The following is a 24,517-nucleotide window of genomic DNA, read 5'->3' on the forward strand; positions in this document are numbered from 1 at the left end:
TAGGTTATTAAAATCCATTTGCATTCATGAAATTTCACTGATGTTAACTAATGATCTACGCAAAATGGAGACTTATATAGAATAGAAAATTATTGGCGATTGTTGCTTTTATATCTAGCTAAATATTACATTGTATTGTCTCTCAAACTCTCTGCATTGCAATCACTGGAGTTGATTTTCAAAGTTTAATATCACCGGTTGGATATATATCTGGTGGATGATTCTCATCTATTTCGTTAAACTTATTTCAGAATATATGTTGTCGACATGAAGTAAAATGTCTATGTGAAATGGCTCATCGCTTCGCTTTAACTTCTTACACAACTCTCATTGAATGGCTTATATGAGGATTGGAATAATTAGAATAAGCAGTAGCTCAGATCTCGGCACAAATGATCACTCACAACCAAAACTCGGGAAAAAAGTAAATTCAGAGGAAAAGATTATCATATAATGTCACATGTTAACAGTGTCGCTGACTTATAGTGACAATAATTTCCATTTCAAAATAGTTCATTTCAGTTCATCTCATTAGTTTCCTTTATTTTAGCAGATAATGTTTATGATTGACTAATTTCACCTACGTTTCTGAGGTTAACATCTGCATATGCAAAATTGTGTTTATGTGCCACATCAGAATTTCTTTGTACTGGAAAGCTAAAAAAATATAGAGATAAAAAAAACACTCACAATTCATAACAGAATTTTAAAAGAAAACAATGAAGAACAAAGAATAGAAATAAAATAAAATATTTCGTCCTTTGAATTGTATTGATGTAACTGCAGTGCATTGACTTAGTTGTGAATTTCCTAAACATGCGAAATACTTTTTTTTTTTTTTAAAAAAAATACGCAATTTGCAGAGTTTTGTAAACATTTTGAGGGCTAGATTTTGCAACTGTTATCATGTTATTGCTCATTATATATCGCCTTTTACGCGAATTGTTTTTTATTAGCTCATAATATTGCTTTCTTCTTCGTCAACTGAGAACTAACATTTTATGAAATTGCCGTTACACAGTCGGAGCGAAAGGCATGTAGGACAATCTGTCTCTATTAATTATTTCTTTATCTGACAATCCGCGAAACGATAATTAAGAAATACAAATCCCAGATTTAACGCAGAAAAAAAAACAATTTAAATTTAAAGAAATACTGATGTAACGAGAAACTTGAAAGTTCTTTCGTAAAAGTGGATTAGGAAGAAGAGATGTGTTTTCTCTATCTGAGGAGACAGGACTAAAAGTAGATACAGGAAAGAAAATTTAGAAGTAAAAAATTACCTATCTTTGCAGTATAAATAAATTCTTATTGTGATGTTATCAATTAAACATGATCTCTTCCTTAACGATATTTTAGATTTTGAAGTACAAAACTCTTACTGAAGTATAAAACTCTCACTGAGTCAAATATATAGAAATTACAAAATTAGGCAACTTAATAAAACATTTGTTCCTACTTCTCAAAAAAAAAAATCTTTTACCAGCAAGTTATTAATGTGCTCTGAAAAGAAGGGAAAATGTATTTTCCCTGCAATTTTGATGCTTGACAATGATCACTCGTAGCAGCTTTGATGTTGGTAGAAATATCATCATTTTCTATAACAATGTATGTCTTCATTAACTTCACTGAGTTTTAATCTCATAGGAAACTTATAGAACATCCAGAATCTGAAAATCTTGAACTGACTTGATCCCAGTACTAGCTAATTTGAATATTAATTTTTCAGACGCCCTTTAAGTAAAACAGATGAATTGTCGAAGTAGTACCTTAATTAAGGACTCTGATAAATGTCTTCTCTTGTTCTTTTTTATAAGAGGTACCATTCTTCAGGGTCAAAAAGACTAATTTCATTTATTTTATTTTTAAAAAATCCATCTTTCTCTAAGTCATTTTTAGAATGGCAGTTTACTTTTCACATACTTTCTGACATTGCTTATTCGTTGAAGCATAGTTTGTAAAAGGTCTTGTTAATCTGGGTATTATTGTTTCATTAAGCTAAGAGGATATTTTATTTTATTTGTATAATTGAATATTTATCTATCATAAACATATTCTCAATTACTCGAACTCAACAATTATAGTTGATCATTTGCATTTAAAACTAACTGAACGTCAGGATCTTTTAATAATATAGCTAAAGAAACTGTTTCGGAAACTATTTGACCTACCTAGTGTCGCCGTTCTTGTAAATTTTTGTTTACTTTTCCACTTGTATGAGTAACTTAAAATATTTGAACGTAATACCTCCGTTAGCAGTCCACAAATCTACTTATGCACACCGTTTTAATCTATTATTGTGATTTAGGGTAGGACAATCAATAAGACGTTCTCAGTTACATACGGTACTGTGTGCAGGTAGTTGTAAACTACTATACTTATGTTAATATCATTTATTTCATAACTTTTAGCTATTGATGGAAATACAAATTAAGTACCGGATATAAATACTCAATATTATATCGCAATATTTTGTAATACAGATACATTTGAAGTCGCATATTAATTTCTTAATTACTTTTGGTTATTTGATGCCAGATTTATGAGAAAGTGAAGGTGAGCGTTATGGAATATATTGGATCTAGAAAGGTAAGCCACGTATTTTGAATAACTGCTGAGAAGCTGCGCTTCAATTCTTTCCTGGTATATATTGCTTTTTTATTTCTGATAAATGGCAGATTTAGATCTATTATTGATCAATAAATTTCAACTCAACAGCTCGTATTCTACAAGCATATCAAAGAATAATGTCTTTATCAACATATCTTTCTGAAAAGGTAATGTTATAATATGTTCATTTCTCTTACGACATTTAATACGTTAACTGATTGTTTTTTTATTATTATTATTACTGAATATTGGAAACAATACACCTCTTCATAACAGACATTCAAAATTCGCAATCATATCATTGATAAATCAGCTACTATCTCGTACATATATATTTGTCCTTGAAGATATTTGACAACGATTTGCTATATACAGTAGATTTGATATGTAATGTAGTGTATATTTTCCCCCGACCTCTTCCTACATTTGAACCCACAACCATATTCCAATATTCCTTCCTACCCACGCTTATATCTACTAAAGCATCTAAGCAACTTACCGCTCTCAACTCTAAGCTTCCTTACATGCATGCGTAAATAAAGAACGAAACAATACCAGCATGTATTATATCACTTGCACGATAAATATAAAATTCTTGCATGGAAGTACATTTCTTCAGAATTTTGTTATTATAGTTTTATTTTTATTTTAAGAGATTAGTTTTCTTTATATTTTTGGAGTAAAATTTCAATTCATTTAAAGTTATTTTCTAGTTCATTATTTTTTTAAAATTTTATCCATTAAAAATTAGAAATAAGATATTAGAATTTGTATATTTTAAGAGAAAACCTGTTAAGCAATTAAGTTTGTAATTGATAACTGCATTATTCAAACATTCCTGCAAAATAAAATTCAACATTAGACTTTATTAGATAAAAATTAAATTGCTTTCTTAAAAGAATACAAGTTACTTTATGTAAATTCCTGAATTATTAGAACATTCAAACAATTTCTGCTTCTAATAAATATACATATGTTATTTTTACCAGATCAGCGAACTGAATATTGCCGTCAACGATCTCCGTGGCAAATTGTAAGTATATATTGTGAATTTTTTCTCTTATATATAAATTAAGATTAAACAGTTATACAAAATGTGCATAACCAAATTTCAAGTTTAAACTGTAAAGTTAAAAAGGTGATTGTTAACATTGACTGTTAACATTGCAAGTTAGAGCATCGAAATGGTCTTCAACAAGATTCTTCTCTTTAGATGTCATATAAACAAACAGAAAGGTCAACAAACTTCAAATGTAGAGTTACAAAGTATCCCCAGTGACATAGTAAGTTAAAATATCGAAATTACAAACTCTACAAAGTCAAACAGCGATATTAAATAATTCTACATTACAAACTGGAACGTGTCACAAGAATTAGCATACTATTCTTGTAAAATATTTGTTAGTGACAAGCTTCAGGTCTGATCATGTGATTGCAATTGAGCTACAATTAAATATAGTATTATCCATGCAATATAGTATATTTGTGCAAAATACAACAACGTTTCGAACCTACATGGAATTTGTCTGCGAGTTTTTCAGGGAATAAAGGAACAAAACTTATTTGAATCCGTCCCACTCATAGTTAATTCCACAGAGACTTTGTCCACACATTCTCCTACGATGTCAACATGTTATCTGGTTTCAGAGTTCATAACACATCCAAAATTGTGTTTCAGCCCTGGTCCAGGTGGCTCTTGTCCAAAATCAGTCTCATATTTGTTATGTGAATAAAGAAACCCACTGTTATTATTATTATTATTATGGTGGCCCGTATCCTTTGTTTTGCTGCAGTTCTCTTCGAAGTACTTCTAATTTTTGAGAGTGGTACCTGTATCCCTCTTTTAACTCGCTTCAAGCAATATTTTTTATTATTTAAGATTGATATTTGTCAAAAACAAGGAATAAATCAGCATACTTAAACTAAAAAGGAAAGATGCCTGCATTACATCACTAGCTTAGAGTCGAAATAACTATGGATACTATTTGAAAGTTGAATATCATGATATGATATATAAGACAGGAAGTCATATTTGCCTCATCAGGAAATGCTAAAACGTCACAGTTCTGCAATATTGTACAAGAGATTTTCTGACTTGGAACCTATTAGAACGGAAATGAAACAATGCCTTGTGCAGTTTTCTGAATTGTAGTATACCAAATAGGTATTTTTTTCTTCTTTGATCCCAAAGGCAGCAGAAGAAATTTGCTTTAGGAAAGCTTTGATTAGATAGTTCTCAGCTAAAGAAAGATAACTTTTTCTGGTTTATTCATACTTATTAAATCAATTCCAAATTAAAATAATGACAATAATAAATATACCTGTTGTTAAACAAGTGTAACAACACATTTTCGCCTTTTATTCTATGTGCTATATGATAAAATCCCTTAGATTATGCTTATCTAAGAACAAAACTCCTAAATTTGCTAGTCCTTCCTATGGTTTTCAATCTGCAAACATTTTGTTATGCTAGTTTCAATAATTTATTATGGCAATAGATTATCATTGCCTACATTACAATTAGGTTAATCACTCTTAGTTAAGGAAATATAATTTTCACATTTCTTGAGACCAATTGCGAATAGGTTGATATTTTAGTTTGAGAGGGTTGTAATCGCCCTCGAAAAGATTCTAGTGACATTATATTGCAAAATAACTTTTGGATGAGTGTAAAGGATCGCTAATCCTATACATGGTAGCATATTCTCCTTTTCCTCCCTCGTTCCTTGTTTTTCTGAATGCCAATAGTTAGGCATATAACATTCCAATGCATTGAATCTTTGCCCAAATACACACAAAATGGTCAATCATCAGAGAATAAGCAGTACACATTTTAAACTATTTTGTTTTATTCCTTGTTGGGAGCAGTTTATTCTACACCTCACCACTCAATAATTAAACTCTTGATAACAAACGTAACAAAATATCAAAACCTGCACGGACTATCCTGAAATAATTGATTCAGTTTATCAATATCTATTTCTTGAATCTAAATGAGTTATTGTGAATACTTATGGCGCGTAAACGAAAAGAAAAATGAAAAGAAAAATACATGCAAAGATAGGAGAGACATACTTGCAGGGCGTACTTTTACACGTTCTTGAAGTGGTCCATAATATTGACCAAAGTGTATATTGTTTTTTATTATATCTCTGAAATGGTGACATTTCAGACCATTATTTGCTATATATATTTTTTCCTTATCTCGAAGTGTTCTTTGGTCTCAAATTATCTTTTTGTCAAGTATATCTAAACGATTATTTATAACACTATTTTATCTTTGAAAAAGTATTTTCAACATAAATGCCAACCAATCTTTTGATATTCAATATTCGTAGGCTGAAAATGAAATCCGTGCTAACTGAAAAAAAAATGGAAAAGTTTGGTTTAGTGTCAAAATGTGGGCTATGTGCCAAATACTAATAATACTATGTACCCAGTTAAAATCGGGCTATCTAGTATTCACTGTGGAAGTAGTTCAAATAATTGGCAGAAGAATGCGCGTGGGCCTATGTGCTATCAGTTCTGAAGGAAGTAAAATCTGGGTTTTTAATTCAACATTTCCATTTTGGTACTTAGCATGAATTTTATAGTCAATCTACATTTGAGTTACTTACAGGGATGACTTCAGCAATTTGTCTTTTTGCCTTTTATGGAGCTTTAATAAGGATGAGGTTAACGATGGAATTCTCTTCACTATCAGCTCCGTAGAAGATAACAGAAAAATTGCCGATATTATCAACTGTAATTATAATATTGAGAAGTATAGGTACAAATTTTATTGTAAACAATGAGTTTATTTTATTTATTTATTTATTTGGTGCTATTACCTGATTTCAATACATTCTTTTTTATTCATTCATTCTAGCATGAAACCAACACTAAAGAAGGTTTCCAAGTATGAGAACAAATTTGCTAAGCTGCAGAAGAAGGCCGCTGAATTCAACTTCCGTAACCAACTGAAAACTGTCAAGAAGAAGGAATTCACACTAGAAGAAGAGGACAAAGAGGTACGTACTATACAAATTTAATTTAAAAGTTAACTATTTTTTTTTGTTTCAAAAAAATCAAAATAGAGAAATATACATGGTGTCCCAAAAGTAATGGTGAAAAATGAAACCACAGATTCCTGGCACCAAAACAAGAAAAAAATGTTTATATGACATATACTCCGGAAATAGGTAGAGGCGGAGCTAAACAGTTTCGAATGTGGGGGGAAGGGAACTTCACTCCTGCCAGCGGAATAATGGTAGGAGTTAGAAAGGGGGTTCAGAAAGACACAAAAATAATATCGGCTTGACATGTTAAACGCATGTTACATAACTGCGCCAGAGAGTCTCTATACGTCATTTCGGGATTCACCGAATGTCTGTACAGCAGGGGTAATGAAACGGTGCAGTAAAGATGGAAACCATACAAAAAAAAAAAAGGAAAGAAATTGTTATCCATGGCACGATTGCACGCGCATCTACAATGGAAGTCAAAGGAAAGATCACTTAACATGGTTGCATAATCTCAGGGGGCAATAGGAAGTGGTATACCAGATAGAAACTTGCAGAGGGAGAGGATAAATAAGGAAAGTATAATTAGTCGTGTCATGTAATGAAATAACAAACAGAATCCACAACCACATACTGTATTTGTAACGTAGTATCTTACACAGAATAGAAATTCAAATTACTAGGTCATACGTGCTGACAATAAACGTACCTACAGAAGATGTTCAAAGTGCTGTCCTCTTACACATCTATGTAACGTGCTAATCATGAGTTTCGAATGCATTCCATCACTCTCGTTGTGTCGCGTAACCGTTTACATGCATCTTCAATGCGGTTTTGTAAATCGGCAAGTTCCATTTCCTAAGTGTGAAGTTCCTTCCCCCCCCCCCCCCATTCGAAGCTGTCTAGCAACGCCCTGTCCACTTCCGTACTATGTTATTTAAACTTTTTTCTTGTTTTGGTGCCAGGAATCTATGGTTTCATCTTTCACCATTACTTTTGGGACACACTGTACCTATAAATTCATATTTTTTATTTTTCCTATCGCTTTAATGTCTGGCACGTGTAATCATTTCTTAAAAATATTACAAGATTATTCGATCAGTGTTTTTGCTTGTTTCTTTAGAACAAATTCTTAAAATATTTCACGCTGTAGCCAGATGGATATAATGGTGATCACTACACCCCGAAATGCCCTAGTTTACACTTGTTAAAATGACATTTAAAGTCACTTTCAAATCTCTCTAATAAGGCTTCTTCCTCTTCTTCTTTTTTAAAAGACATTTTCCTTCCTCGAATTTTTATTTTCTAAGTATGGTCTTGCTTCCATTTATTGGTCTTTCTATCATTATGATATCCAAATGATAATAACTATGAATATGTATGAGTAAAATAATTTTTTTTAGACTCTCATAGGCACTTTACACTTTAGAATATTTAAAATTTTAGTTATCATAATATTGAGTCAAGTTATTATTGGTACTTTAGATTTTTACATCAAAGATATTGATTACAGTTTGCAGTTAAAAGATAATGGAATGGTTGTAAGAAATAAAACCGTACGTTTACGTATGTGACGTAAAAGTAACATTTCTTTTGTTTTATTAAATGTAAAAGAACGTCAAATTAAATTAAATAAAAAAAATTTGCAACAATGCCTGCTTTGATTTTATAAATTGAAAATTTGAATAAGAAATATTTAATAAATATATGAATGGAAATAAAAACAACAAATTTCATTGTTTTTAACTAACCGTAATTACTAGACAATTTATTTATATATTTGACTATTGCTCTCATGACATTAGTTTTAGTAATGAGGAACATACTTTAAGTTTCTTCCTCTTCTCGATCCAAGAAAAATGTTCAGATATATATATATACAGTTCTGGATAAATTAGTATTGTTACGTATCACAAAAATCGAATAATTAACCTTTTAACACTTACAGTGTTGACATCTAGGTCGCAAGTCATCCCAAGAATGCTGGCCATTTTTGCTACATTTAAAATTCATATCTCAAAATCTAGAAATGTAAAATACATATATCATACTCTGGTGAAAAGTTTGACTTTACTCTTTATTTTTAGATATAATACGTTATATTATAAGAATATGCTTTCCTTTGAAGTTTCATCATAAATGAGATGAAATGTATTAAAAATAAAAAGTTGACAAAATAGATGACATTCAAAGTAGTAAAATCACATTTAGAGAACGACGCAGACAGAATGCTTATGAGCATTTGCCCACCATCTAGTGACGGAATGAAAAACTATGATGTCCAAACGTTACTCAGGACTGCTAACTCGGCAACTGCATGACCAATGACTGTTGAAATAAATTTTGAAATAGACTGTATATGTACGTGATCCGCATTTTAGTAAAGATCGAGCACTCCGTATATATACATTATTAGCACTGTAAGTGTTAAGTCAACCTTTTCTGAAATAAAAATCTCAAAATGCAAACTTTAGGCACAATCACTTCTATTCATATATGAAACAACATAATCATTCTAGTTTACAATATTTCAAATTTCAAATATATTTCTAATAGGGATATTTATTTTCTGTATTTATTTTCTGATCAGGTTAAAATCAAACTTCAGAGTATCGCCTATCTTCAACTTTAATTTCCATACTTTTCCTCTACATACTTTTTCTGTTCTACAAACACTCTGGAATTTCTATTATTTAAGTTTCCTAATGTATTTTAAACTATTTGCTAAATTAAGAATAACTAGAAACATGCGAGTTTTCTCCATTCCTTTAGTTCTTAGAGTTTTACAATACTGTTATTGTCTTGTGTACTTGTTCAATGTTTGTGTTTGGTTGTTATTGTTTCTTTGTGAAGATTTTTCATGTTTTTTCTCTCTCTTTCTCTCTATGTTATTTTAGTATTGTTTATTGTTTTCTCTTTATTTTTTTCTTTACGGCTTTGAAAATGAATTTGTGTTGTGCATTGTTTGTCAATTTTTTAAGTTAGATTTCATTTATCAAGGGCTTAAGTTTAGGTATGTTTTGGTTTGCTGTCTCAATATATATTATTGTGCGAGTTTATTTCATCGTCAAAATTTAATTTTTAAAAAATCAATTTCTTCAAAACATTGAAGTGTTTACACACACATACACACAGTTGTATTTCAAGAAATAATTTAGTATTTGAGTATTAACTTGAAAAAAATAGAGAAATTTACAAAAGTAAGTGTTTAAAAATTCTTGTTAAATTTGCAATTCTCCAATTATTTATAATATATTTTTGCTGTGAACTTATGGGTTATAACTTAATTATTACCACTGAAATGGCAACTTCCTTTTTACAAAATGCAATGAAGCATAGTTTTGCAATAGTTTAATTCAGTTTTCTAAAAAAAGAACGTACCATTATTCCAAAATTTATTATGAAACTTATTTCTTCAAAATGTGTGTGCCTTTGTAATTTGATTCTACATTTCTGCATCAAAACTTCAATCAGGTCGCATATGTGATTATTGTTTTCATTTAAGTTACTTACTTGTAGTATTGGTCCAAATTTATGTTCCTTTGACGCAGGTTCTCGTGTCAGTAGCTTCAAAATGGAAGATTTATTTAAAACACTGTGATTTTGTTTAAGATGAAATATTCTATAACCTGAAAATAAACCTGGGCCTTTCTTCCCAAAATTCGCCCTTCTAAAATATTGTTATTTGAAACATGCATAGTAATCATTCCAATATGCAAAACACATTTATGGAATAGATTTAATTTGAAGAGTAACACTTACTGAACTGAAATTATAAGTACACTGTGGAATCTAATAGATTAATTCATTCAAAAATATATTAATAACAGCAAACAAAGTAGGATTGTGCTTCTTCTTATGTATCTGCTCATATAGAACGATTAATTTTTACGTAACTTCTGTAGTATTAGTTAAGGTTCAGAAGCAGAAATGAATGAAGAACAGATGTGTTAATTATGTTAGTAAATTTAACAATTGTTAGTTTGGAATTTATGTCCCTTTTCAATACTGAGATTATACAAAACGAAATTCTACATTTTATCATAACTTCATTCGTCTAGTCTAATATATAAAATTCAAAGTGACTATGTGACTTCATAATTCTTGAACCACCCGACCGATCTCAATCAAATTTTCAACATAGATGAGAGTCGGGCCTAGGAAGTTTTTTTTTTATCATTTCACTTTGACGGTAGAACTCAGGGCAGAAGGAAGAGAAGGGGAGATATATATATATAAAAATAAATAAAACTTAATAACTTTTGTTCCACCAAACCGACCTCGATCACATTTTCAACATAGATGAGGTTCGGGCCTGGAATGGCTTTTATAATTTTACTTTGACGGTGCAACTTAGGGGAGGGGGAGGGAAAAGTATTTAAAAATTATAGAAAATGAGCAATATTAGTGTCAAATCCTTAGTTTTGGGATTGGCTGAGATGAACAGTGACACTTCTGATGCTGTTGAAATATATGTATGTATGTATGTATGTATAAATGATAGAAAATAACCAATATTACTGTCGAATCCATAGTTTTCGGGGTCGCTAAGACGAACAGTGACATTTCCGATGCAGTTTGAATCCAAATCCAGGCCCATTGCCCTTTATATCCAAAATAAAACTATTTAACCCCGTGCGAAGAACGGGCAATCTGCTAGTATGTGCTAATGTCAGAAATCAAAGATGGCAATACTCGCACTAGAGAAACGTGTGAAGGCCTCATTCATCGTAGAATTACTCGGTTACTGGGAGCCTCGAATTCCATATTAATTGTATTTCTTAGATAATAGTTCAAAGAAACAAAGCAGTAAAGATTTGTCAAGACCATTTCGCTTCAAACATTACTCAACTATTTCATTTAAAATTAGATACGTAAATTTCTTATTATGGTCTGTCATATTACCACATAGTCTTCGAATCATCCTACATAATGTTGGCAAGTGGTCCCAGCAAACAAAGTAATTGAAATCTGCATGGTGATAATAGTATTAATTCCATTTAAATCTATTACTGTTGCAGCGTTGGAGTTATTATTAAAATTCGGAATTTGAGATCGATTATAACTCCTAGCTTATGACAAAAAGATATTGATAACGAAATATTAGTGCTACCACTCCTACGTGTTGATGAATTTTTCCCGTAAATCTATTATTTTTCTATTGTTTTTCCTTGTTTCCTTTCTTGTATATCTTACCATGATTAAAATTTACAGAAACAAGCCAAAAGACATGTGGTAATATATTTGAATAGAAATCAGTCTCACTTTGATTTAATTATAGTTGTATATGGGTGTACCTATGCATGTTTGTCTAACATGAAGAATTTTTCCAAAATTGAATAGTAAACAAAGATAATTTCATGGAATGAAGAAAAGTTATTACACTGACATTTCAACTGCTTCTGAGACAATCAGTTTCCAAGTAAAGATTAAAAATTTAAAAAAAAAAAGTTTGGAAAGGTAATAATAGAGTTCTGTGTGAAGAACTAAAAAAATTATAGAATGTAAAAATAAAATTACAACGCATCACACTAAATAAAAGTGTTTGCATTATGGCAAACTACTGGTTTCTCTGCGTCCTGGTACGTTGGAATTCTTTTTATTTCTGGATTACTATATTTTTTTAAATTCTCAGAGTTCCATACCTTTTCCCTAACCATTGATAACAACTACTGCATAAGCAATTGCTTTTTTTGAAGTCACGAAGTTACAAATATTTTACTTTTTAACTTATATAAAATTTTCTGTGCGCGTCTTTTCATAATAGTGATAATAATTTGTGTATATGGCAACGTATTTACGAGGTTATATAAAAATAAAACTTTCTTCTCTTGAAACCACTGTTGGTTAAAATGAAATATTTTATGTTTCATAAAAAAAATTCTTCTTTTAATTCTTTTCCTGTACTTCGTAAAAGTCTGCAAAGGAGACGACGAAATATCAAAATACAGATATGAAATTGATTCATTTTATCTCAACATAAGAAATTTTAACAAATAATTAACCAAATTTTTACCCGAAAATCATACCTAATAATCAGAAATAGGTAGTAGTAATTTTCCTTTACTTAAAAAAAAAACCCTGGGCGGAGCACAACACAATTTCCTTTTCCAAAGTCATTTTTTTAGACTAGATCTCCTATATTTTCTCTCCAACTGTCGCTGTCTAAGTGTCTGTACTTGTCCTCTTTCACAGCCCAAGGACTCCAAGAAGGCCGAATGGCAGAAGAAATAGAGACATTTCATCCTAATGTGATTGTAAAAAAAAAAAAAAAAAAAAAGAAATATCAATTATTATTATTATTATAATACATATATTTTCTTGAAATACAAAATATGATTGATATTTTCTTTTGTTATTCTTTACAATTTATAACAAAACGAAATATAATTTTCCATTGATATGTACTATTACTACATCTATAACTCCATTTTTTATGATAACGATAAAAAATTACATTTATATAATTTAATTTACATCCAAAAGTAATATGAGTTTTGAAATCATTAAGTTTTCTGAACAAAATTGAAAATAAACTTTGACTTATTTATGAAACAAATATTTTAGTCTTTTCCGAAACCTTCCCAATTATCTACCCTTGTTTGTTGTTGGTGTCAATGTCAATTTTTTTTTTAGTTTTTTAAATCAAAAACAAACAAAATTTTGCTTTTATCTATCATCTCTTTTTACTTAGCATTTAAAGTATAGCAAGTGTGGTTTTTGCATTTTAATATTTTTTCCACCTTTTCTCACCAATATTTTTCTTTCAAATTAATCCACCTGTTCTATTTGCTTAAGTAATGAATTGATTTTCAATAATGTGGAACATGAACTAAGTTTTCTTTCTCTTTTTTAATTTTTGTTTTTCCTATTATCAATATTTTAACGAAAGTATAACCTGGAAGTTTTATAGAAATGAAGTTTAAATTTTGTATATTTTGAAATCATTTGCATCTTTTATGGTTCTTATTACTTGAAGTTGATTTTTTAAATAGTAATAACTATAAAATAATAATAATAAATTATCTTAACATAAAATATGGTTTAAAAAAGAGAAATCATGAAAATTATATCACAAAATTATAAGGTAAACAAAAGTTCATTATAGTAATATATATATATAAAAAAATATAAAAAATCCTGGTGAATATCGACTAAGGAGATACATTCTTCCTTTCGGAAACACAGAGGTGAGAACGCTAAAATGAATATGTGTTATGCTTAAACTCTTATTTTAATGCCCTTCGCTACTAACCCTTGTCCTTGTTTGCTCTATGTTCTATGTGCTTTTGTGGTGTGTTGTTCTATGTGGCAGCAGGGAAAGAAAACACTTTTTACTTATTTGATTTCAACAACAGAAAACCATCTATACATTCTGTCAATATCTACAAAGACAGAGTTTAATAAATTTGTAAAATAAATATACAATCAATATATACACATATATAATTTATATAGAGACAATATTTTGTCGTAGATATTTAATTGGTCTCTTATAATATTGATCTATGATATTTTTGTCTTAGCATTTATAACTTTTTTTAATTTCCATCTCGCCATTTTGTTTAACACTACATTATGCTTCCTTTTTTAGCACTATTACTTTTAGCTTTATTCACAGTGTCGCTTAAATAACTAAAGCGAAATTAGATAGCTTAGTATAGGAATACACTAACGATATTTGTTTCAAAAAAAGAAAAGCTCTAAGCTTATATTGTAATATAAGTATCAGTCTAAGAAAGAACATATTCTATCAAATGTTATACATCATATTTACAGTTCGCAAGCAAATATTTGGAATAAAATAGAGAATATTATATGAGCAATTTAGATATGATTTTTCAATTTATTAACATCGTTGCGATAAACTATTTAAAAAGACTTCCTGTAGAAATGTACGGTAGTATTTTTCATTCCATTTTCACTACTATTGTTATTATTACTATTATTAAATGCATTTGTTAGTTTCCTTGACATTTTTGTATTACTCAGGGAAAGTGTGACACGTGGCCAACAAACCACGGAGAAGATTAGGTTCCCCTTTTTTTGTTTTCAAATCTATTGATGTTTTTCCTTTCTCTTTATACTGAGAAATATTGTAAATAGGGAAAAATTATCTTAAACATAATATACAAAGAATATTGTATGAAATAATGCAAAACTTTTACATATTTAACGCATTTGTTGTAATATGGAGATACCGTCCATCTCCTATTTGATAAGTTTGTTTATATCCTGTACAAAATTATGTATTTATGAAATAATAGTTGGAGAATCTACAGTTTCATTTTTATGTATAATAATATTACTATTTTTATTACTATACAAATAACATTATTCAAACACAGATAGATTCGTTGTTCTCTTCTTTTTTCCTTTCATAAGATTCTATTATTATTATTATTATAATTTTTGGTCAGTACAGTAATAAAAGATTGTAATAATTACCTTATCGGAGGATTCAAAAATAGTATATTGGATTAGGCTTATCTTTCTATATGCATACAATTACTAACTCAATAAAGAAAACCTGTTTAACCCTGCAACTACCATACATTTTTACACACATGTTCTACCATTCGGGTCCAATGGACCCTAATTAAGAATCGAGGATATGGAGTAATTTTATGAGATTTTCACATTGTTTTATTGTATGAAAAAACAAATACAGCGCAACAAATTAACTTTCATGAAGAGAATAAAAATATTGAAAAGTATAATCACGGGTCCAATGGACCCGCTTGGTAGTTCTCGGGTTAAGTACCTGAAGGTGTAATATAAAATCTGGTATTTGGACTGATCTCCAACATACCGGAGATTCGAAGAATATAGTGCCAAAACACATAAAAGTTTGTGTCATTCGTAACACAATTGACTATATTAATGGGTCATCAAGCGAAAAAATTGGTTTCAATTCTTTTCCAAAAAATTTTTTTTGTATTTACGTTGTCTTTCAATAGTCTTTCTATAAGCTTACGTTCCTTTCTTTTTCACATTATTCAAATCCCAACTTTTGTTTCTACGTTAAAGGGCGTTTTCTATACAATTTTTGTCGCTTTTTCTTTTCTTCCTATCTAAACTATGTTTATTCATCAAATTTACACAAATCCATTATATGGTAGATAATCTACATTCTTATGTTTTCCTCTTCAAAGTGTACATTGCAAAATACACAATATTCCGTACATTTGATAGAAATATGTTCTTTCTGCTACTGGTAACATTTAATTAAGTTATTATTTAAAAGAAAACAAGTAACTTACATATCAACAAACTTAAATTAACACAATTAATCAATACCTGATATAAAAGTAGATAATGAACCCTATAGTAGAAACAGTGGCGGAACTAGTGACCTCGCAACTTTTGCGGCCATAGGGGAGAGGAATACTTAAAGATAAACGGTCATGATCATGTGTGTGAAAAGCTTGCTTCTGAGTTATCTTTAAATTAAAAACGAATGACTAATATGAGCAAATGTTTTTCTAACTTAAAATATTGAAATATTATTGTTCAAAAAAAATATAGTGTAGCTCAATCGCTATTATTTCATAGCTCACAGAGTTAGGACTATAGGTAGAAATACTATGCGGATGAAAATAGCTGAAAATTATTTATTCTAGATCAATAATTGTAAAGTCGTGTTAGCTTATAATAAAGCCTGTAAATTCAAGTAATTTCAGCGTCTCAGGTATCAACTAACTTGCGGTCGAGCTGTAGGTAATTCATAGTTACATCAAAATATTAGGAGAAAAGGAGATCAATTTTAGAAACTATTCGTTAAAAGTTTCTATATCTGGTTTTGAATAAGTGTCTTATGCGATTCTCTTAGTAGTTATTGCGCCTGATAGTTAATGTATCGATTCAAATTTGAGAATAGTGAAAAATGTTATCTTCTGTTTCAACTTGAAATTCAAGCCTTATATCTAATATGTAATGAGTTAATGAATCAATTCAAAATATACATAAAGTTGAAATGTATGTGTAAAATTGGAATATTTTGCTCTTTCGCTACTGGATAAAAGGGGTTGAAGAAAAATCGCACAAAGAGCTACTATGAGAACATTATATGATTCCCGCGTAAAGAAGATTTCTTGTTATATGGACTGTACATCAAATACAGTAAAAATGACACTCTATTCAGTTTGTTTTTCTATGTTACAACTAGTCAATTTTCGAGCTTAATGCGTATTTAATGGACAAATAGAAAATGAAATTCTGAAAAAATAATACGTGAAGAAGAGATAATAAAAAGTATTTTTGCAGGGAAGGTTTGAAATGGAAGTTCCGCCACTATGTAGAAAGCTTCTAATATATATATACATTATAATTTTTTAAAAAACAGGACATAATTTACCTTAACTTATGCGCTGCATAAGTGAGTAGAAGAATAATACCATTTACCTGTAAAAATAACTCCTATTACTTAATGTTAGGAGCATTTTAACTAAATGAAAACCGAGTAGTTTAGAAATACTAATGCTTGTTGTAAATATATACTCTTTGTTGTTGTTACTATTACTTTAGAAAACTGAATCAATAAACGTTAGAATATTTTAGGATAAATATTTTCTTACGATGTTCTTTTGTTTTTCTCTTCCAGAAAAAGCCAGAATGGTCTAAGGCTCCTGATGTAAAGAAGGTAAAGGAAGGGGAAGGGGAAGCTGTAGAAGCATAATTTCTAAAAACAAAATATTATATACACGTTTTGAAAACAATTTGCATTTTCAAAATTTATTATATACTACTTTCTTTTTTTTTTCTACATTATGATACAAAGAGTAAGTACTGGATCTTCTCAGAAATTATATTAGAGAGAAAAGTTAAAAGACGTAAGGGTATGCAAGATTTTTTTGACAAGGTCATATCAAAATAACAGCTTGCAAATGATATAAGAGAAGAAAGTTTTCTTGAAAATGGTGTTATGTGTTATCATTGTTTCTCAAGAATGCTTGCATGGTTTTCTTTGTACGATTTTTCGTCGAATGAGTTTCCATCTTTATAAAAAAAGGTTTTTTCTTTAAAATAAAATATCTATTGCATTGTTTGCAATGTTTTGTTGGAATGAACATTGACTTTGAAAAAAAAGAAAAGAAAAAATATCTGCATATTATCTTGCATATTGCTTGAGTCAGTTTTCATTATTCGTCGAAGAAAGTCAATCTTAATAATCCTTGTACATTCTGTGTTATCAAAATTTTGTGTTTACTAAGCGGCGTCATGTATTCATCATATGTATGTTAATTTCTTCTTGATTATGTAAGGGGTATGTCTTCTGTGTAATTATGTGTTTTGTTCAATACCTGCACATGCCTGGTTAAGAAATTGTGGGGGGAAAATCAACCTGACTTGTGTCTTTTTAACAGCGATGTAAGAAAAGAATTAAAAGCAAGTGAAAACAAATACACAAATTATCATTACAAGCAACACATATTACACACACACCCTTCATAAATGTGAAAACCTTTGTACTCATTTTATATGTGACGAACCTAATGTGAAAATGCAAATACGTTCAAAAAATGGTTAATATTTTTTGTCTCTGTATGAAAAGAACAATAAAAAGTATTTTTAAATATGATCTTTCCTTGTTATGTTCATCGTTTTCTTATCTGTTGATCTCCAATCCCTGTTTCCATTCTTAACCAAATTCATGTGTTGGGTTAACTCGTGTAATAGTGTTTTCGTTTTTTCCTCTCGAGATATGTGCTTATAATTGACCTGTATATTTTGCACAATCTGGATTTAAAAGAATTTAATGCTTTTCTTTAAAAGAAATCATAAACTAAACTTACAGAAATGATCAATAGAAAATAGGTTTAGAATAGTAGATGTATCATTATAAATAAGTTTTGCATACAAGATTAGTTTCAAGTGCCTTTTCAGCTAAGATATAAATTAGTTAATGACTGGTTGCCTTACTTTTGCTTGTTGATAATATCAAGTATTTAATGTGGATTAGAGTGGAATAAATTTGAGTAATATATTAAAATAATGAAACAAACTCTTATAATTAATGAAGAAAGTAATATCTTCTTACTTCTTATTACATCATATGTCTCAAATATTTTAGTTTATGTGGCTTGGATTATTATTAACAACAATAACTCGAATATAAAATATTGTTTAACTAGGAGTGCAGTATTATATGATCAGTGAGGAAACACCCGATTTTTCACACACGCTATATCTTACATATGCCATTCAGTGAAATGAATTCACTACTTGAACTCCATGATAGTGTAGTAGTAGTGTATATTTAAAAAGATAATTAAACAAAGACATTTTTAATGTTTTATATACGTATATATGCTATGCAAAACATGTAAATATGCCATTTTTAATATAGTACAAGTAATTATCAGTTATCAATACCTTCAAACCGATATAGATATATAAATATTGAATTGTGTTGCAATATCAGGTCAATTATAGATAAACACTGAAAATTTATCTATGTAAATGTCATTCTTATGTTATTTTCATAATTTGTTACGACCTTGTTTAATGTGAAATGGGTGTAACTTGATATGTTTTTGTTCTCAATGGTGGTTTAAGATTGAAAATTTCTCTTTTTATATATAAATTTTCTTGTGTATGATTACCCCTAAATTTCGCATGAGAAAATCGCATTTTTAAAATTTAAATAATGGTAACAAAAAAAGTTTCTAAAATAAATTCTTCGTTGCAATTCGTTTCCCTATCCCATGTTATAATTATGGTTTTGTTTTGGTAATGAATATTTTTTTTACTACTGACTTTTTTCGTCTCAATGAATTTTTAGTATGATAAAATTTTGTTGGCATATGCAAAGAAAATTCTACTCACATATTCTTTTTTTCGATGTTGGTTTGATGGTGCATAAAATTATATTTTATTCTTCTTTTTCCTACATTTATGTAATAAAATACACTAACAAATAGCAAAGGTAAGTACTTATTACTAGAAGAAAACAAGACAGTTTTGGAGTATTGTAAAACATGATCGTTGATTTAAAGGAAATTTACTTTAAAAAGAAGAAGAACACAATGTACAGTCGTGTTCAGAAAATAATTGGACTATCTTTTTCTAACATCCCTATTATAATGGTCTCGGTAAGTATTCTTAGAACTAAAACAAATATTTTCTAAGGTTTGACAAAAAGTTAGAGAACAGGATGGGCAGATATTCTGCACTTAACCATTAATATACTTTAAAAAGCGAAGCAATAATAAAAGATACATTTGTTTCAAAAATTATGGTAACGAAGTGAATTATTTCTATGTTATACAAGCATAAAGAAGCCACAAACAAAATCGAAAAGTTCCCAAAACTTAAGAAAACAATTCTTAACAGACTAATTGTGACTGATGTGGGAACATGGTACCATACCATTCTAGAAAGGATGTGTTATGTTTAACATGAAATGAATAAATTGTTCATTTCATATCATGCTTTTCTTCACCTCAGTTCTCGGCGAAATAACCCTAACATTTAAGATGAGCAGAGTATTTTATGAATTCTGTGTTGAATGCGACGTTTTAAGAAGATTGCAAATGGAAATTGTTCACTTGTGTATTTGCCATATAAATATCAAGTTTTTTTTTTTTTAAAAAAAAGAAATCTTTCTCTACAATTAAATTACAGTGAAATATTAAGAAGATATTACTTAAACAGGTAGATCAAGGATAAAAATATTAAAAATGGGCATTTTTATTTACTTATGTATCGTACAGGAAAAGATACTTTCTTGCTCATAGGTGTGGCTTGTGAACTATTGTGAGTACTATTGATAATACTGCATGGCGAAAAATGTTTTCCATTCAAATTATTTTCATATCAAAATTCTTAATAGGACTTATTTACGTTGCGAGTGTGTTTCAAATATGATTTTATCCTCGTGTTGCTTTTATTTAATACTTTCTACATGCACTTGGCTTTCTTAGCTTTAAAACACTTCTCTATTCTTCCATTCAAGAGCTAATTACATACGTAGTCAGAATCTATCACAAAACATTTTCACTTTTTCATTTTTAATTTTCTACAATATTTTATTTTTTCTTACTTGAGATATGTGCACCAAGTAGGAATCGGTGAATTTTGATTTTTTCACATTTTAATCAAGTCCTATGGGTCTCATATTCAAGTATTATGTTTCACAATAATAAGTTTTTAATATTAAGTTTTAATGTTAACTTACAATTTTACTATTTCATGCATTAATGTGTTTAATTTTGTTTAATTTAATGTATTCGCTTGAGTTTACGTATTTTTGATGTTTTGTTCGTCTATTTTTATTAAGTTCTTTTCTTAATTACAATTTTTTTTTTAATTTGCTTTAGTATAGTATTCTAATAGGTTCATGTAAGACGATATGGTACCCCCAAAGCAGAACATTTTTCAACTTTCTGCGATGACTTACGAAAAATCTAAAAACATGAGGGAGTCTGTATCAGCTGAAAAATGGTCTGTAGATCCTTGGATTCACCAGATTGTAAAACTGAAAATCAAATGGCTTGTTCAAATATGTAAATGGGGCAGTTATCAGGCGCGGAATGCTAAAATAAAGGAGAAAGAGCAATTTTCTAGTATAGGTACTGAGTGCATCCTCTCAGCTCAGTACCCACAAAAAATGCCTACATAGCCCATAAAGTAAACTTATACCCACCGTGAACCCATCTCATGCACTACACCTGGAATTTTTGTATTGTGCCAGCATTGTAGAACTGTTCCCTAAAATTTCACAAAAGCCACATAGCACTGATGACAATTAACTCTCATTGTTTCTGTTCTTGGCGCATCACATCTGAATTTTATGTTTAGAAGTGTAGGATTACTAGTCTAAAATTATTACAAGTGCTTAACGACGGATAAAGTAAATGAGTTTATATGAAAGATGTCTATATAGAAACTATTTTCCACCGGCGATGAATTTCTGCAGTTTACAGAAGTTGTATTTTGTTTACAAGTGGAACGCTACTAGTATGAAACCATGACAAATGCTATTGAAACTCGTATCATTGTCAAAACCCACTTGTTTTCACTACCCTCGCTTATGCGGATACTCACCTTTGCTGACGCGCCTTCTCCCTTCTGACGCACCACCTCGCTAGCTCTCGGGCTCTACAGTTTCGCTCTGCTATGACTCGGTTAGATAGCATTCGTGCTTTTTAGTGGCGACCTAGCGCAGGTTGTTTTGTGCTTTTTGGGCTGTAGTGTTTATGCATGCATCCGGACGCTGTATTTATACGCAAATCGTAAAAGAATTCTAATTTTTCAACAATTGCTTATGATACCCCCTTAAATTTTAACTATGCTATGTGGATATTTTCATGTAGCCCAGCATAAATCATTTAGAAAACAATAAGAAGGTAATTAGTGAAAGAATTCTAATTTTTGAACAATTATTTCGAGTGGTGCGCCAAAAGTAAATCTGCACGCATTTTTTAACATGTTACATTTTTTTGGTATACAATGATGTAATTACATTTGTTCACAGCTGTAGTGTTCGGGCGGATACCTTCACTGCATACCTCCTCTAAGGTCTTTATTCTTGCATTTTTTAAATAATATAAATCGTGCTACAAAAAATCATATTTTTCGTATGACTATTAATACTGTTTGTGCTTCTCTTGTCCAGGCAGCATTGTTTTGAAATTACAGTGAGAAATAAAGTTGAATGTCGTCAGGCGCTACTCTTTTCTGATTGGTAGTTGTATGCAAGTACAGATGAAAATAGAAACTGCTTCTATTTCTTCCAAGTCAGGACCCAAATAAGGACAGCAGAAAATTTCAACCTGAACTAGGGGCAAGTTACTTCTCACACGATCGTTAAGTAAGGTCGTGAATTTTAGATAGTGAATCGCAGCCTTACTTCAGTCCCGTCTGAGACAGGCTTAACATACAAGCGTCAATGCTTTTTATCTTGAGTAGGTTAATACCTAAAAGTGTTTAAAAGACCGTTACTTTACTCTTACAGTTGGGAGGTCACGTCGTGTTTTCTAAAATTTATAATTTAATTCAAATGTTTTCTTCAGTGTCATCATTTACCTTTTAATTTCAATTATGTATCTACGTGCAATATTTATTATATAAACTTAGCAATTCACAAATTATTTATTACGACAAATTGTCAGAGCTTATTTGAAATCTGTCTTCTCCACTGCAACACAAATTTTAATTTTTTATTGTACGTACAGCGTACTTCCATTTTCCACTTATTTAATACGGATTTATTTTCTAATGTCCTTTTTATCTCTTTCTTTATCTCAAATCCCTTCTTTCAATATTAATTTTATCTTTGTTTATCTGTCAGTTATCATTTTATCTTCTAATTTTATTAATTTAATAACCTTAATATTCCACTAATTTCAAAAATTTTTTTCTTTAACTTCATTAGGTCTTATATGCAATTTCCTTCTGTTTTACTTGCAAACTCGCCACTTTGCTTCTATTTATTGAATTCTTCTTACATGTTTCTCTAAAAGTTTAAATAAAACCCTTTGTTAGTTTGTTATCTCTATCTAACTAACTCTATGGCCTATGGAACCCGGAGGTTCAATGCCGCATTCACAAAACCTCTCCATCGACTTCTATTCTTAGCCAACTGGATCCAGTTTCTACTTTGTATTCCTATTTCTGCGAGATCCATATTATCCTGATATTTGCGTCTATGTATTCCTAATGGACGTTTTGGTCTTAATATTAATCCTAGATATTTGAAAGTATATACTTTATCGAAAGTATTATTTGATATTTTCAAGCATCCATAATATGTAGAGTTACGATCCCGACGAACTTCCATGTATTTAGTTTTCTCTGCATTTACATCTAAACCCATGTCCCTGCAAGCATTTCTAATACGATCTCTGCATTTCTTTCTATTGTTTTCCTATCATCCTCTATCATCAGCATTCCATTACCTAGTGAATACTATTCAGCTCTAGGCCGTGATTGCTATCTTTAATTTTCCTTATAGCGCACTCCAGGACAAAGTCAAATAATAATGGCGACAACGCTTCTCCTTGTTTCCAGCCATTCTCGGTGTGAAAGCTCATGAACAAGAATTTTCCTACCAGGACTTTACTTTGTGATTCATTTAAACATACCTTAATTAATCAAACCAGCTTTTTTGGTATCCCAAATTCTCTAAGAATATTATACAATGTTTCTCTTCTAAGGTTTAGAGTCGTAAACCTTTCTAAAAATCAAATTTGTTATCTCTATTAAATTAAATTCTAAATTAGTTATATTCTTCCTTTGCACACTAGAACTTAATTTTAATAATTCTTATATTGCTACTATGTTACTATATGTATGACATTTTGAAACTTCTCTTCATTTCTTGAACATTGTTCTTGGCCTCTGAGCTTTGTAGCTTTCTTGCACTTCAGCACTACTTTTTCACATGCAATTGCATCACTGCCTGCAGTGTCTTAACGTACTTCTTAACCTCTATATTTTCAAATATTCACAAATTTATTGTCATTGATTTTCATCAATATTATCACTCTATAGTACCTCTCATGGGGTTTTTGTTTCTAAATAATTATTTCCTGTATTTCTAAACAATTCCATAATGATTTCTCTGAGATCATAAATAAGCTAAAATTCATTTTCTAGAATGCAATGTTATCTCTTTATTATATTTGTTGCATTATTCCTCTAGTTGTCAATATTTTTTAATAATAACTTTCACTTGTTTTTGTTTTTTTATGATCTTCTGATATCCATTCCATCATTTGTAAATTTGTAGCTTTATTGATATTATTCATCATGAACAATATTTTAAGGTATTTTACATGTTTATCTGAAAATAATTCATTTTATCATTCTTTAAAACAGTAATTTTAAGATCATCAACATATTGAACTTTTCATTCCATCATTCGTAAATTTGTAACTTTATTGATATTATTCATCATGAAC

At 29.8% G+C, this 24,517-nt stretch overlaps 1 protein-coding gene across 12 annotated transcripts in view; it reads left to right on the forward strand.

The window, feature by feature from the left end:
- wupA (troponin wings up A) overlaps positions 1-24,517 on the forward strand; it is a 113,402-nt gene that overhangs the window by 60,356 nt on the left and 28,529 nt on the right. For 8 of the 12 annotated variants that reach the window (XM_081751012.1, XM_081751011.1, XM_081751010.1 and 5 more), the window contains 3 exons: positions 3,600-3,643; positions 6,479-6,620; positions 17,215-17,253. In XM_081751012.1, coding sequence (XP_081607138.1) covers positions 3,600-3,643; positions 6,479-6,620; positions 17,215-17,253 — 225 coding nt within the window. Of the gene's footprint in view, positions 1-3,599; positions 3,644-6,478; positions 6,621-12,806; positions 17,308-24,517 lie in introns of those variants that run through there. The other 4 variants (XM_081751019.1, XM_081751018.1, XM_081751017.1 and 1 more) reach the window with 1 other exon arrangement.

The sequence above is a fragment of the Thermobia domestica genome, chromosome 3 (assembly GCF_964235325.1).
Source record: "Thermobia domestica chromosome 3, izTheDome1.hap1.1, whole genome shotgun sequence".
Classification (NCBI taxonomy): Eukaryota; Metazoa; Arthropoda; class Insecta; order Zygentoma; family Lepismatidae; genus Thermobia; species Thermobia domestica.